The sequence below is a fragment of the Dipteris shenzhenensis genome, chromosome 11 (assembly GCF_047967505.1).
Source record: "Dipteris shenzhenensis isolate YYH24624 ecotype China chromosome 11, Dip_SZ_1.0, whole genome shotgun sequence".
NCBI lineage: Eukaryota > Viridiplantae > Streptophyta > Polypodiopsida > Gleicheniales > Dipteridaceae > Dipteris > Dipteris shenzhenensis.
The window spans coordinates 36,025,206-36,042,215 of record NC_141606.1 but is presented as its reverse complement, the minus strand read 5'-3'; the positions used below and the strand labels follow the sequence as shown (position 1 = coordinate 36,042,215).

Sequence of the window (17,010 nt, the reverse complement as noted above, 5' to 3'; positions counted from 1 at the left end):
TTAGATTTGTCAAAATAAACATGCAATCCCGCTGCCAATCCATACAATGATAGAGTGGTCATAAGCATATGAACTTCCTGGGGAGAGTTCTGTGGCATAAAGAAAGAATCATCAGCATATGCTTGTGCCAAAAAAGATGCAGTCCCAGGGATTTTAAGACCAGTCATCTGTCCTGTGGTTGTAAGATGATCAAGATACATTAAGAGGGGATGGGTCGCAATGGCATCGAAGAGAGCACTAAGAGGGCAGCCCTCTCTAACTGATCTACCCAATGTCCATGACCGAGATTGATGATCCCCAAGAATGCACTGAGAAGTAGAGCCAGAATAAAGCCAATAAACTGCATTTGCTATCTTTGGACCAAAGCCCAACTTTGTCATGATTTGAAAGATAAAATCCCATTGAACAATGTCAAATGCCTTAGCAATATCTACCTGCAATATGAGCACATCTTGATGTGAGTACTTAGCATATTTAGTTGCAGTCAATGCATTGGAGATATTGTCATGGATTTGTCTTCGTGGCACAAACCCATACTGATGAGGATGAAGGTCCGGATTCAGTATCCTGTGAAGCTTATACACAATCATTTTGGCAATGAGTTTGTAAACTACATGCATCAAAGTAATAGGCCTCCAATCTGACATATGGTCACACAGATGTTTTTTGGGCACAAGTTTGACTATGCCATGCTTCCAAGAGTGCGGTAACTGATTTTCTTCTTAGGCAACATTGATCATTTGCAAGAGGACATCTTTCAAATCATCCCAAAAAGAAATATAAAATTCCACTGTTAAGGCCATCCTAGCCAGGGGACTTGTATTTGCTAAGGTGGAACAATGCATTATCAAGTTCTGTATCAGTAAAAGGTCTCTCCAAGGTAAGAGCATCATCCATTTCCACTATTTCAGAAACATATTGGAGGAATTCAGTCCTCGCATCAGTCATTTGATTTGATGGGGAACCAGGAGCAGAGAACAATTTCTGGAAATAATTTTGGCATTCATCTTGGAGATCAGAGAAAGAGTGTGTCCAAGAGCCATCTAGCTTCCTTACCCTTAGACATGAGTTTTTCTTTCGAGTAGCATGCAGGCTCTAGAAAAAGGCTTTTGATGAGCAGCCCTTATCCATGAGGGGCTTCATTCTTGCTCTAATCTGCCATTTGTGCAATTTCCTCTGATCATTAGCAGTCAATTTAATCCGAGCATGTGAAAGGGAATCATTTTCTGATTCAGAGAGAGGCCTTAAATGTGAAAATTCAGTCAATTGTTGTGCTGTCCTTTTTGCCCATTTAACCTCATTCCTCCATTTAGTCATATGCCAGTTTCCATACTCCCTAATGACATTCTGTATACGAGAGACAAAGCTGTCCCAAGCATAATCCATGTCCTCTTGGGCATGCAAAGGCAAGGGATGAATTGCAAGTCTGATCATTTGCTGGAAATAGTGATGACGGAAATAAGCCTGATTAACATGTAATAATCTGCTAGAAAGGGGTGGCAAATCATCCAGTGGCATACCAAGGTGCAAATTCATTCATAATGGGGCATGATCTGACAAGCCCAATGAGAAATCTATGAGGAGATGAGGGCTAAAATCTGCATATTGTTGTGGGTAAAACAAATACCATCTGTCAAGCCTTGCCCAGTATGTAGTAAGTGCATTATGATGAAAAGTATATCCAGGCACTGACCCTTGGAGAAGCAGCCATAAATCTTCAGCCTGCACAGAAAGAAGCATGCTATCCCATTTCTACCTTTCCAATGATAGCATATGAGATCTGGAAGTAGTGTTTTCTCTTGGCAGAGGGGAATTATTAAAATCTCCATAGATGAATGCATTAGTACTCCATGGATATTTGCTTAGAGAATCCCATAAAGAAGCCCTCATGGCAGAGGTCTGGGAGGCATAGACTGATGCAAACTCAAGAATATCACCATTGACATTACATTGTATGACCATCCATCTACCAGTGCTGTCATTGAAGGCTAACTGAGGCTCCAGCTGATGTCTAACCATTATGCATACACCTGAGTAGGTAGTGGTACCAGCATAGTATATGTCATAACCACCAAAATAATCATGATGACCAACCTTAGAGTGTTGATTATGCTCTTGCAAACAAACAATATCTGGCTGCATTTTATGTACATAATTCCATAAAAGCCTCCACTTTGAAACATTGCAGAGTCTCTATACATTGTATGTAAAGCACTTAAGTGTTTGATGCATGAAAGAGGTATATACAGTAAAGTATAAGTATAGAACAAGATGTCAGAGAGGCAAAGCCTCTGCCTGCATGGGCTGCGTTCCTCATGATCCATAAAAGAAATAGCATTCTCCCCTTCTTTAGAATCACATATGGGGCTGCCCTTCTTCAAAACCCCCACCCAATTTTGAAGGACAGGAGCTGAAGTAGAAGCCTGTCCTGGTGAGGTAGAAGAAGCATGCCATTGACGAGATTGAAAGGGGCATTGCTTCAATACAACCACCTTCTTAGGCTGTTGAAAACCATCCCAATCAGTTCCCACAGATTCCTTCATCTTTTCTTTTTCTTTATCTTTTCTTTTTCTTTATCTTTTCCTTTTCCAGCAAGTGATTGCACCTGATTAATTGGTTTGGCATTCTTTGCTCCATTTCTATTTGTTGTCTTAGCTTGCAAATTCTCATTCTTTTCCCGTGTCTGGGGCGGCAAGGCATTGGGAGGGGGTTGATGCAGAACCATTGGGCATTCAGAGGCTAGATGCCCAAACTTATGGCAGGCAAAACAAGCTACTGCAAACACACCCCATTTCAATTCAGAATACTTTTTTCCCAAGTGCACTCCCTCAACTTCCACTGCAATAGAAGGAGGGGTAGGTGTATCAGTGTCCTAGAGAACGCAGAACCTGTTACGGTTTCCCATAGGGTGTGGAGGACAAATGACGTGTCCCAAAGAAGCAGCTAGGCCTGGCAATTCTTCATGCATATAGTCCGGGAAGTTAACAACCTCAACCCATACAGGACAGTGATGTTGTATAAGACTTTGATAATCCTTGTTTGGGTACTAGGGCATAGCATGTACCATCTGCTTCCCGTAAAAGAGGGGAGAAAGCTCAAGTAGCCTCCGCTTGCACAAAGCATCTGATAAATGCACCTCATAAAATCCTCTAGATGCAAAATATACTCCTCTCCGAAGCATCCTCCAAGGATGGACTTAATCCACTGTGCAACATCACTGGCTACTGGGATTCTTCCTGGAAAGAAAATTATTACCACGGTTTGAGATAACTTCCTGAGAGGATTCACGAGGGATGGCAATTTCAATTTGTATGTGACCTCTGGAACTGGTTTGCCCCATTCCTATTGTGACTGCTGAAAGTCATCCTTAAGCGTATCAAACACGTATTGAGCTTGCATAGTAAGTTCATCATCTTGTGTTGCAGGCTGTGAAGGGCGGCGCTTAGCATCTAGGTCTTTCTTTTCGAGCATATGTACAAACATCCGGACCTGAAGCCATGATTGAAATACGACAAGGCAAGAGGGATTGTACGGAGAGGTATAGAATCTAAACAATCGAGACACATGACTGTACGGAAAACTACAGGAGCACGACTGAGGATTGTACGGAAAAGGTACGAGATTGTACGTTCAAAAACGGGACTGTATGGATATACGGAGGAGACTGTACGGAAGGAACTGAATCTGTACGGGGATGTTGACGGGGCGCTGAGACACTGGACTGTATGGAAATGGACGGGGTTGTACGGACGTATGGAAGGGTCTAAGGAAAAGGTACGGCAATGGCGATGCAGACAGGTGCGGGACTGCTCGGAGCTGCGCAGGGGTGAGCCAAACCTCACCTAGTTGGTCGTACGGTCGTATGGAAAGCGTACGGCGACTGTACAGGTGTACGGATAGGAAGGGAGGCTGTAGGGGCTCCTTGGCGAGGCTGAACAACAGAGGCCGCACTCTCTCACACTCTCACTAAAGCATCACACACTGACACACACACGCGCGCACACACACACACACACACACACTTTTTTTTTAATAGTGAAACCAATAAAATTATATTATGAAACATTCATTTACATCAGGGCAGTGCTCAAGAAAAGAGCCAAAGCCCTATCCATCAGAAGCAGTAAAAGAAAAGCTGAATACAAGAAACATCCAAATCTTCCTCATGTAAGGCATCATATAAAGACTGCCGCAATGAGGCTCGGAAAAACTCATAAGGATACTGAAGGGGAGAATTCAGATATGCTTGATTTCGCTGCAGCCAGAGGGTCCATAAGGCCCAGTATCTGATCCATTGGAAGAAAAGAGAATATTGTGACAAAGAAGCTGATAGTTTGCCATACATCCAGAAAAACCCGTAGAACCTGTGTGCAGGAAATCTGAGAGATAAGAAATAGGAGATCTTGTCTAGAAGGTCTCTGGAATATGAACAAAACCACAATAGATGCGGAATACTCTCAGGAGTATGATGACATCTTGGACAAAGAGGTGAAGCAATCCTTCTTTGAGCCAATTTCACTCCCACTAGAAGAATACCAACAATGCATCTCCATAGAAAGAGTCTCTGCTTCAATGGCATTTTCAACTTCCATATCAATTGCAATTTTCCTTTCCACCAGGCTAATGACTTATTCAAATGCCATAGAGAATTAGCATGATGAGCAATCCAAGGAGGAGGTAATATCAATCGATAAGCCTATATAGAAGTCAATAAATGCAAAGGCCGAGAGGATATTCTTGGACTTGAAGACTGAAGATGCCAATCTTGAAGCCTGTCTCTTACATTCAATGTTGGAATCGGGACCAAAGGGAGTAAGAGATCAGCAATAGCTATCCAAATAGATCTGTGATGCATCCCAAGATTGTATTGTCGACATGCTGCTGGAAAAGAGAGAATATGTCCTTGCGTATCTACCACATCATCAATGAAACGGATGCCCAATTTCATAAGATTGTAAGCTCTGATTGGTTGTTGTACAGCAAGGGGAGAGGAAAACACAGCACTCGAATGAATGCCTTCCATTCTAAGTGAGAAAGCTATAGAAGCAGGATGGGGAGACCATTTGATGTGAGAGAGTACTTGCTTCCAATCCTGAATCAAGGAAGTAGAAAATGGACAACCAGGGATTTTACCTTGAAATTTGCAAGTACTACTTCCGATGGATCAACTAGCCAATGTCCATAAGCATTTGTGCGCATCTGACCACACAAAATTGCCAACATGATAGACCAAGGCTGCTCTTGTTGAAAAAATGTCTTGAGCATAGTGATCTTTCTTGCCAACACATGATATTTGATGTTTATTATATTCAAACCACCATGCATTCTTGGTGAGCAAAGCAATTCCATTTTGAGCAACCTTACAGTTTTTTTATGAAACTTAGTTTTCCAAAAAATCTCCATGGCTTGAGACATAAAGGAAATGAGGTCTTGAGATGACCAATGTAATAGAGGAAAGTAGAACTGGACATAAGCTAGAACAATGGATTGGACAATTTCGAAGCCGTACATGTAGAGGCCAAGTGAAGATCTTCCAATATTCTAATTTGTCCTGAATTTTGTTGGACACCCATGATATTTGATGCTTATTTCTGATTTTCCAGCCAATGGGATAGCCCAAATGTCTTACTATGTTTTCCGGATAATTAATCTGGCCGGGCCACAGGATACCATGCCAGTCACAATGCTTGAGAGGCAAGAGCTTTGATTTCTGAAAATTAATTTTAAGACCAGCTGCCAACCCAAAATCTGAAAGGGTATCCATCAAGAGGCGAAGCTCCAAAGGATTGCTCTTTGGCATGAAGAATGAATCATCTGCATAAGCCTGTGCAATGAAGGGTCGTGAACTAGAAATCTGAAGCCCCACTAATTGTCCAGTATCAACCAGATGATCCATATAAAGAAGCAAAGGATGTGAAGCAATGGCATAGAGCAAAGCACTGAGAGGGCATCCCTGTCGAACTGATCGTTCCAGAGTCCAAGACTCAGACAAATGATTCCCTGTAAAGCATTGTGCAGTGGAATCTGAGTAAAGCCAATATATGACATTAACTAGCTTTGGCCCAAAACCAAGTTTAAACATGATTTGAGAGACATAATCCCACTGTACTGGATCAAATGCCTTCGCCACATCCACGTGTATGACCAAAACATCTTGAGCTGAATATTTCGCATATTCCATTGCGATGAGAGTATTAGAGATATTGTCATGAATATGCCGTCTTGGAACAAAACCATATTGCCTGGGATGAAGTCCATCATGAAGGATATCCTTTATCCGATGTACCAACATTTTGGCAATAAGTTTGTATATAACCGGCATCAAAGTGATGGGCCTCCAGTCATCCATTGTCTCACATAGAGGTGTTTTGGGCACAAGCTTAACCAGACCATGCTTCCAAGCTGAGGGAAGATGTTGATGCTGCCAGGCTACATTAATGAACTTCAAAATTGGACCCTTCAATTCAGCCCAGAAGGCTACAAAAAATTCAACCGTCAAACCATCCCAGCTAGGGGATTTATGTTTACCCAAATGCTTGAGGGCTTCATCCAATTCAATATCTGAGAAAGACATTTCCAGCATTGTAGCTTTTTGCAAAGAAACAATAGGAGAAACAAGCTCTGTAAATCTATTTCGAGCCAATGCAACCTGAGGTGTAGAAGAAGAGGGCTGAGAAAAAAGAAGCTGAAAATGATCCAGACATTGTTTTTCTAGCTGAGATAAAGTCTGGGTCCAAAGACCATCTGGTTTCCTCATGATAGATTGACTTTTTCTATGTGCATGTAAATTCCGAAAGAAAGATTTCGAGGAACAACCCTTATCTAGCATAGGTTTCACTCTAGCCTTGGTCTGCCATTTGGAAAGCTTTCGTTTATCATTGGCATCAATTATGGAGGAAGCACAAGACAATAAATGCTGCTCAGAAGCAGATAGAGACCTTTGATGGCTAATATGTACCAAATACTGCTTGTATGATTTTGCCCACTACCATGTACCATCTTCCATATTCCTTAATGACATTTTGAGTACGATGTACGAAAGAGTTCCAAGCAAAGTCCAGATCCTCCTGAGCATGGGATAACAATGGCCTGCAAGCGAGTGTGATCATTTGCTGGAATTTTTCATGAGAAAGATATAATTGATTGACCTGTAAATGTCTGACTGGAGAGAGCTGCAAGTCATCCAGAGGCATTCCAAATGAAAGGGTGAGCCAAAGTGGAGTGTGATCAGATAATTGTTGAGAATAATCAGTCCACATGTGACATGTATATTCATCATATTGCTGAGCATGAATAAGATAACATCTATCAAGCTTGGCCCAAGATTCTGTAAAAGCATTATGATGATATGTATATCCCATAACTGAAGGGTGAGTTGCTGTCCATAAATCTGCAAATTGAAGCGATGAAGTCCCCCATTGCTGGATTTCAGAGGGCAGCATATGGGATTTGTGCATGGTATTGTCCTTCCAGTGAGGAGAATTATTGAAGTCACCACAAAGAAGAGCATTTGAGGACCAAGGATATTGCTTTATGGAGTCCCACATTTGAGCTCTAGAAGCTGAATTTTGAGAGGCATACAAGGAGCCTATTTCAAAAATCTCTCCATTGATCATACATTGGATAATCATCCATTGACCACCAAGATCATTATATGCTATCCAGGGTTGCAGATCATGTCTGGCTAAAATGCACAGCCCAGAGAATTGTTCAGATCCTGCATAAAGTATATCATAAACTGAAAAGAACCCATCCTGGCCAGCAAAAGAATGCTGATTATGCTCTTGCAGACACAACATCTGGGTGAGTTTTATTTATATAATGCCATAGGAGCCTCCATTTATTCTGGTTGCAGAGGCCCTGTATATTATAAGAAATACATTTAAGAGAAGCACGCATGAGAATATGTACAAGAGATGAATAATCCTAAAAAAGAAAGGGAGGCATCAAGCCTCTGCCATTGCCACAGGGTCTTGTTGACCCTCAGCATCCAATTCCCTGAATAAATCATCTTTTTCACAAAGTGGAAGACCCTTCTTGACTGCATTAACCCATGCCTTTGAGATGGGGTTGCCTGAAGAGGTAGAAGGTTGTCCTGGAGAAGGAGCAGAAGCATCCCAATTACGAGATTGGAGAGGTCTTTGTTTGAGAGGCACCGTCTTCTTTGCAGTTTGCCAACCCTCGTGAGAAGATGAATTATTTTCCACTAACTTGCTTTTTCCTTTATCCTTATTTTGAGCTGAATTGGCCTGGCTCCCTGTATGAACTGAAGGCTTTACTCCTTTAGCTTCATTCTTTTCCACATATGTCTTCTGGCCTCCTTTATTAGATGGCAGAGGAATGGCTGCTGGAGGAGGTGGATGAAGGATAGAGGGACACTCCGAAGCTAGGTTCCCAAACTTGTGACAAGAGAAACAAGCTTCAGCAAAAATGCCCCATTTTAAAGTGAAATATTTCTTTCCCAAATTAACACCCTCAATCTCAATTGCAATAGCAGAGGGGGTTGGTCGATCAGTATCCCATAAGATGCAAAAACGATTTTTATTACCTGTGGGACGAGGGGGACAGATCACTTGTCCCAATGTCATGGCTAAGCCTGGAAGCTCTGTTCTCATGTAATCTGGAAAATCAACCACTTCAACCCATACAAAAGCACTGAGAGGGCATCCCTGTCGAATTGAACGTTCAAGAGTCCAAGACTCAGACAAATGATTCCCTATAAAGCATTGTGCAGTGGAATTTGAGTAGAGCCAATATATGACATTAACTAGCTTTGGCCCAAAACCAAGTTTTGACATGATTTGAGAGACATAATCCCACTGTACTGTATCAAAAGCCTTCGCCACATCCACCTGCATAACCAACACATCTTGATCTGGATATTTTGCATATTCCATTGCAATAAGAGTGTTAGAGATATTGTCATGTATGTGCCGTCTTGGAACAAAACCATATTGCTTGGGATGAAGTCCATCATAAAGGATATCCTTTATCCTATGGACCAACATTTTGGCAATCAATTTGTATATAACCGGCATCAAAGTGATGGGCCTCCAGTCATCCATAGTCTCACATAGAGGTTTTTTGGGCACAAGCTTAACCAGACCATGCTTCCAAGCTGAGGGAAGATGTTGCTGCTGCCAGGATACATTTATAAACTGCAGAATTGGACCCTTCAATTCAGGCCAAAAGGCTTCAAAGAATTCAACCGTCAGACCATCCCAGGCAGGGGATTTATGTTTACCCAAATGCCGAAGAGCTTCATCCAATTCCACATCTGTAAGAGACATTTCCAGCATTGAGGCTTTTTGCAAAGAGACGATAGGAGAAGCAAGGGCAGTAAATCTGTTTCGAGCTGAAACAACCCGAGGTGTAGAAAAAGATGGCTGAGAAAAAAGAAGCTGAAAATGATCCAAACATTGTTTCTCCAGCTGAGATAGAGTCTGGGTCCAAAGGCCATCTGGTTTCCTGACCCTCATGATAGATTGGCTTTGTCTATTTGCATGTAAGTTCCGAAAAAAAGATTTTGAGGAACAGCCCTTATCTAGCATAGGTTTAGCTCTAGCCCTGATCTGCCACTTGGACAGCTTGCGTTTATCATTGGCATCTATTATAGAGGAAGCACAAGACAATAAATGCTGCTCAGAAGCAGATAGAGATCTTTGATGACCAAGCTGTACCAAATACTGCTTGTTTGATTTTGCCCAATGGATATGCTGTCTGGTTTCTGCCATGTACCATCTTCCATATTCCTTTATGACATTTTGAATACGATGTGTGAAAGAGGTCCAAGCAAATTCCAGATCCTCCTGAGCATGAGATAGCAATGGCCTGCAAGCGAGTCTGATCATTTGCTGGAATTTTTCATGTGTGAGATATAATTGATTGACCTGTAAATACCTGACTGAGGAGAGCTGCAAATCATCCAGAGGCATATCAAAAGAAAGGGCTAGCCAAAGTGGAGTATGATCAGATAATTGTTGTGAATAATCAGTCCACATTTGACATGTATATCCATCATATTGCTGAGCATGAATGAGATAATATCTATCAAGCCTGGCCCAATATTCTGTAAAAGCATTATGATGATATGTGAATCCCATAACTGATGGGTGAGTTGCTGTCCATAAATCTGCAAATTGAAGAGATGATGTCATATGTTCCCATTGCTGAATTTCAAAGGGCAGCATATGAGATTTATGTGTGGTATTGTCCTTCCAATGAGGAGAGTTGTTGAAATCACCACAAAGTAAAGCATTTGAAGACCAAGGATATTGCTTGATGGAGTTCCACATTTGAGCTCTGGAAGCTGAATTCTGAGAGGCATACAAAGATCCTATTTCAAAAATCTCTCCATTAACCATACATTGGATGATCATCCATCGTCCACCAAGATCATTATATTCTATCCAAGGTTGCAGTTCATGTTTGGCTAGAATGCACAGCCCGGAAAATTGTTCAGATCTTGAATAAAATATATCATATCCAGAAAAAAACCCATGCTGGCCAGCAAAAAAATGCTGATTATGCTCTTGTAAACACACAACATCTGGATGAGTTGTATTTATATAATGCCATAGAAGCCTCCATTTATTCTGGTTGCAAAGGCCCTGTATATTATAGGAAAAACATTTAAGAGAAGCACGCATGAAGATATATACAAGAGATGATCATTCCTCCAAAAGAACAGGAGGCCTCAAGCCTCTGCCATTGCCACAGGGTCTTGCTGACCCTCAGCATCCAATTCTCTGATAATATCATCTTCTTCACAAAGGGGAAGACCCTTCTTGACTGCATTAACCCATGCCTTTGAGATGGGGTTGCTTGGAGAGGTAGAAGATTGTCCTGGAGAAGGAGCAGAGGCATCCCAATTATGAGATTGGAGTGGTCTTTGTTTGAGAGGCACCGTCTTCTTTGCAGTCTGCCATCCCTCATGACAAGATGTGTTATTTTTCCCTAACTTGCTTTTTCCTTTTTCCTTATTTTGAGCTGAATTGGCCTGGCTCCCTGTATGCAGTGAAGGCTTTGCTCCTTTAGCCTCAAGCTTTTCCACATATGTCTTCTGACCTCCTTTATTAGAAGGCAGAGGGATAGCTGCTGGAGGAGGTGGATGAAGGATAGAGGGACACTCTGAAGCAAGATGCCCAAACTTGTGACAAGAAAAACAAGCTCCAGCAAAAATGCCCCATTTTAGAGTGAAATATTTCCTTCCCAAATTAACACCCTCAATCTCAACTGCAATAGAGGAGGGGGTCGGTCTATCAGTATCCCATAAGATGCAAAAACGATTTTTATTTCCTGTGGGACGAGGGGGACAGATGACTTGTCCCAATGTCATGGCTAAACCTGGAAGCTCTGTTCTCATGTAATCTGGAAAATCAACCACTTCAACCCATACAGGGCAATGATGCTTGATAAAGTTCTGGTAGTCCTTATTAGGGGACCAGGGCATGATATGCACCATTTGTCGACCAAAGAATAAAGGGGACATTTCCAGCATCTTTTGTTTTGTCAGGGCATCCAAAAGATGAACTTCATAAAATCCTCGGGAGGCAAAATAGACTCCTTCTAGATAGCATCCACCTAGGAGAGAATTCACCCATTGACCCACATCATTAGCAGAGGGAATTTTGCCTGGAAAAAAGATGATAACTGCAGTTTGAGAAAGCTTCTTCAAAGGATGTACAAGAGAGGGCAACTTCATTTTGTAAGTGAGTTTCGGAGCAGGTTGAGTCCATTCTCTTCTACTTTGTTGAAAATCATCATTCAACATATCAAACACATAGGAAGCATCTTCAGATGAAGGAGATATGGGGGAAGAGGTTTCCCTTGATTGTCTTTTGGGTTCAGGAGAGAGAGCTCTCTTGACATAATACTTGTTTGCTTCTGCCATGGAGGCTAAGGGTTTCAAACAGATATCAAATGATGAGGATGAGATAGGACTGAAGCGCTGTGCGAAAGAAATGGGGAGCTGACAGAACTGTACGGACGTACGGAGAACCTGAATGAACTGTACGGAATGATCACATGAAAAATCTGACAGAAAGGTACGGAACAGAGTTGCTGACGGGACACAAAGGGGCAAAGCTGTACGGAAGAGCCAGAGATGTACGGACGTACGGAAGAGACGCTGAAATCGTGCACTGTATGGACGTACGGATTAGCAGACGGAGCAGTACGGGGCTTTCACACGGAGTATCTGACAGGACTGTACGGAGTAGAGATGCTGACGCTAAACTGTACGGAAGATTCAAGAAAGTACGGACGCACGGAGGAAACTTCAGAAGGGGAAAAAAGATGGCGAGGTAGAAAGCAGCGGGATCTGTCGAGGCTGCGCAGGGATGACGAAGTCTGTTCGCACCACCGTACGGTGAGCGTACGGTCTCCGTACAGAACGGACAGAGAGGGGAGCTGTACGGGGACCTAATCTCTGCATTGACCTCCTCACTCTCACGCTCTCATGCTCTCACACACACTCACCACCCCCCCCCCCCCCCCCCCCCCCCACACACACACACACACACACCCCACTGACTCACTGACACACACCACACACTTTTTTTTTTTTTTTTTTTGGTAAATCCATGTTCATATTATCAGCAAAATTTTGCTGATAATATGGACACACACCACACACACACACACACTTTTTTTTTTTTTTTTTTTTTTTGGTAAATCCATGTTCATATTATCAGCAAAATTTACATGAGGGTCTCAAAAAAGCAGAGAGCCTCAACAGGAAATCAAAAGCAAAGAAAAACTATTTCCAGGCATGACTGAGGAAGATCTCCTTGATAGCAAGCATCATAGATAGATTGCCGTAGGGAGAGTCTGAAATATTCATAAGATTGCAAGAACGGATTCCCAAAATATCGCATGTTGTGATCCTGCCAGATGGTCCAAAAAGCCCAATATCTGACCCAGTTCAAAAATAAGGAATAATGGACCAGGGTCGCAGGAAGTCTGCCAAAAAGCCAAAAATGTTTCCCAAAGGGTGAGTTAGGGAAACGAAGGCGAAGTGACATGGAAATTTTGCATAAGAAGGTCTTAGTGCTAGAACACATCCAAAACAAATGAGACACCGTTTCAGAAGGGGCCATGCATCGAAGACAGGAAGCAGATGCAATCCTTCGTTGAGCCAGAGTGACCCCCACGGATAAAGTTCCTGTAAGACACACACACACACACACACACACACACATGTACATGTGCATGTGCATGTACTGTAGGTTACCCTTCTCAGGGATTTGATGTGTCTATTTGTAGAACACGAGATCCATTCCTTGGAACATTGCTCGAAAGTTGTTTGATGAGGAATCAGACCTGTTCCAAAAACTTACTACTAAAGTACTAGTGGTTTTGGGGGAGTGGCAGAGGTCTCCACTCTTGGATGATGACTCTCTCATGTCTATGGACTGGCTACTTGCCCTTTTCCTGGGCATTCATGACCTTCTTCAGGCCTTCCTTGTGGTGCTCCATTTGCAAGTGTCTGATGTCCTCATCAATAACAAAGTGTACTATCCCGGTTGGTTTTGACAGTCCTGAATTTTATAATCAAGGGTCTTTCCCTCGTGTGTTGTCTTGTCCAGCTCTCCATGTATTCTCTCTCTCTGTCCTATCCACACCAAATTTCTCATGCATGCTGTCCCTAGCCATGTCCAATGGACTGGTTGCATCATCCTTTTTCCTTTTTGTTTTTCCTTCTGTTCTCTTCCTCAAAGGTCTCATGCATGATGTTCTTAGCTGTGTCCAATGGACTCGTTATGTCATGCTTTTTCCCTACCAACTTGAGCTTTCAAATGTCCCTAGTTGTGTCCAATGAACTTGTTGTGTCATCCTTTTTTCCTACAAACTTGAGATTGAAAGCTTTTTTTGACTTCTGTTCTCACCCTCAAAGGCTTCCTAGATGACCATCTGAGATTTATGCTTGTGACAACCTGGGACATGTCTCGGTGACTTTGGCATGTGTTTCCATCTTTGCTTTCTTATTTCCATTTATTTGGTCTTTAGATGAAGCCGTTTTTTCCGATTAGTGCTTTCCCTTATTACAGCATCCACGGTCTTTACGGCATTCAATGTCATGCTATCCTAGGCTCCAGTCCTTGCTTTCTTGGGATCAAGAGCATCTATAATATTGGGGTTCAAAGGCCTGCTCTTCCACAGTCCCTCTTGAGCTCTTGGACTTCCTAAGCTCAAGCACCAAGGCTGGAGGCTTGGTACTCCTTTGTAGAGATCCCATCTCTTTCCCCATAGCATCTTGCATTAATGCTGCCCCATTTTTTCCTATTCATATGATAAACATCCCTTCACTTTGGTACTGCATTCCCTAACTAGTGTGGCAATTGCATCTTGCTGAGTGCCTCTTGCAAAATCCTTTATGGCCCCATTCATTTTGCAATTCTCACCTGCACAGAGACAGAGAAAGAAAGAAAGAGATTTATTTATTTGTGGAAACCCGAAAAAGTCAATGAGACCAAAGAAACTGAAATCAACACAGGTGGAACTAGAGGTGTCTTCACACCTGGAAGAAACTAAAGATAAACTGAAACTAAGAACAACATAAACTGAAGCAAACTCATATGTCAAGAGTAGCTGTTGTTATTTCCCGTCCTGTCCTGTCCTGAGTTGTTCATGACTAGTCTGAGCCCCTCATGGGCTAAAGTGGGGTCCCACTAGGAGCCATGGTGTCCCTGGAAGATGTCCAAGATCTGCTGCTAGTGTCGCCGAATCATCTCTGCAGGGTATACTCGTGGGTGACATGTGATCGTATGATAGGGCCCTGAATGGGGCTGCTGCTTGTGGGGCCTGTGTCTAGGCTCCTAGAGAGAGAGAGAGAGAGAGATTAATGTCCTCAGAAGGCTTGCAGGCCTATGGGACAAAGTTTAGCAAGAGAAAAAAACTCGATGGGCTGAAGCAAAGGGCGCGCTAGGGCCCTTGCTCTGAGAGAGAGAGAGAGAGAGAGAGAGAGAGAGAGCATATCAATTGCTGACCAACAACTCTGACCAAATATTATTTTTCAGGAAAGGAGAAATAACTATAATGTTTTGAAATTGTACAGGGTCAGGAGACCTCAGCAATTCTGTTGGCATGGTGTATGAACATGCTAGCTATGTATCCGCACTTACAAGAGAGGTTATACTTGGAAATTCAGAATAAGCTTGGCAGCAGAAAGCCAACTCATGCTGACTTGTCGCAAATGGGGTGTGTATTTGATTCATCTGTTTTCTTTTTCTTTTGTTCTTTTGTTGCCTTTTTTTTTTTTGGGGGGGGGGATTCAATTCGGCCAAAATTCAATAAAGTATCATTAGCACTGTTTTTGAGAGTTTGTAAATGCAGAAGATCTCCTTTATCTGCAGTTACGTGGAAGCCTTTATTTTGGAAACTATGAGATTGATGCCTCCAGCATACATCATAGGCCGTTGTGCTGACCAGCACACAAGTTTGGGGAGATGGAAAATTCCAAAAGGGACAACCATTCTGATAGGCATATATCTACTGCATCGGGATCCACTTTATTGGTCTCAGTAAGATCAGTTGTCTTTCCTCAAAGACTTTATTAAAGTTGACCAGCTTTTGAGATACATTTTACAGAGAATTGTTTATTTTGATTAGGCCCTCAGACTTCAATCCATCTCGATGGCTGCAAGATGGGCATGTGAAAAGATTTGAAGACAACGATAGTTATTGGCCTTTTGGGGGAGGTCCAAGGACCTGCATTGGCCTGGGATTTGCGATGATGGAAGCATGTTTGGTAATGATGAAATCTTTTTAAGGTTGCTTTTGTGGTTTTGTATCTTTCAATGCAGTGGTATTTACTCAGCATGCCTAAAGGATTTGCCGGGGTAGTTCCTTTTCTCAATTCCTGTAATGTCTGCATCAAATTTTTTGGGATCATTTGTGATGTCACCTGAAGTCAGAAGCATATATTCACAGTGTAAACTACTGCAACGGCATCTTGTGGGATATTGATATATTGCTGTTGAAACAATCACGACTGACTCTGCCTGATCTATTGTTGCAGGTTCTTTGCATAATTGTGCAGAGGTATAGGTTATCAGTTCCAGATGGAGCTAGGGCTAAAGCACGTGCCATGATAACTTTGAGACCGGAAGACAAAGTAGAATTAGAGCTTGTACGTAGAACGTAAGGGCATGGCCTACAATTGTTTTTATGAAGGCGTGGGAGTTGTATTGTTTAATACAGGGATACACGACCTTGGATCAATATGGGCATCAGTCGTGTAAACTACCTGTGAAACCCTAAACCAACCTTAGCATCTTTAACTCTAGGGAAAAAAATCTATTGATGTCATCAGCGGTAGGAAGTTAGGATGAAGAGATCAAAGTACTCTACCATTTGACAGAGTTTCATATTCTAAAATAAATCTTGAAGAAGGAAGTCCACATTCTGGAGGTGGAAATATTTTACAGTGTGAGGAGAGTAAGTACTTGCTGAATTGATTCCTAAAGCTTTTGGCGGTGTTCAAATACAAGGGGCACACACGTGCCTAGTGTACTGCCCGCGAGTGGGGCAGTATAACTCTCGTTGATCAGCTTTCAAAGGGCCTCTAAATTAGAAACTTTGTAGTAGCTAGAGCTCTGCCCCTAACGGGGCAGTGCTAAAAAGGGAAGCTACAACACATTGCCTTGGCGAGACCAAGTTAAATGCACATCAAGCAGTTTCAAGTTTGCAACTCATAAGAAAATTTTCACCTAGAAATATCATTTGCGATCGCTACTTAAATATCTACTTTGAAGCCACATTTACAAGGTGTATGATAACTTCTGTAATAACAGAAATTGATGTCGTTTTAGTCATGTAGGTCGGCGTTGGAGCCCCATTATCACTATAGGAAGACAGTCAAATTTCGACAGCACTTATTGCATATGGGAGTTGTGGGGGTGGGTATAAGTTGCCTAAGTGGAGATGGAACTTGAAGGAGTAGACAAACAAAATATGAGGGAGAAGTGATCTCTCATGACATGCAAATTTTTACCATACCTTGACCAC

General features: G+C 42.3%; 1 protein-coding gene across 3 annotated transcripts in view; it reads left to right on the top strand.

Annotated features, from left to right (window-relative positions):
• LOC147896965 (uncharacterized) overlaps window positions 1–16,664 on the top strand; it is an 84,702-nt gene extending 68,038 nt beyond the window's left edge. For all 3 annotated transcript variants that reach the window (XM_087381791.1, XM_087381792.1, XM_087381793.1), the window contains 4 exons: window positions 15,059–15,201; window positions 15,357–15,524; window positions 15,613–15,751; window positions 16,022–16,664. In XM_087381791.1, the coding sequence (XP_087237917.1) occupies window positions 15,059–15,201; window positions 15,357–15,524; window positions 15,613–15,751; window positions 16,022–16,147 (576 nt within the window). In that variant the 3' untranslated portion in view covers window positions 16,148–16,664. The remainder of the gene's footprint in view (window positions 1–15,058; window positions 15,202–15,356; window positions 15,525–15,612; window positions 15,752–16,021) is intronic.
• The last annotated feature ends 346 nt before the right edge of the window (window positions 16,665–17,010 follow it).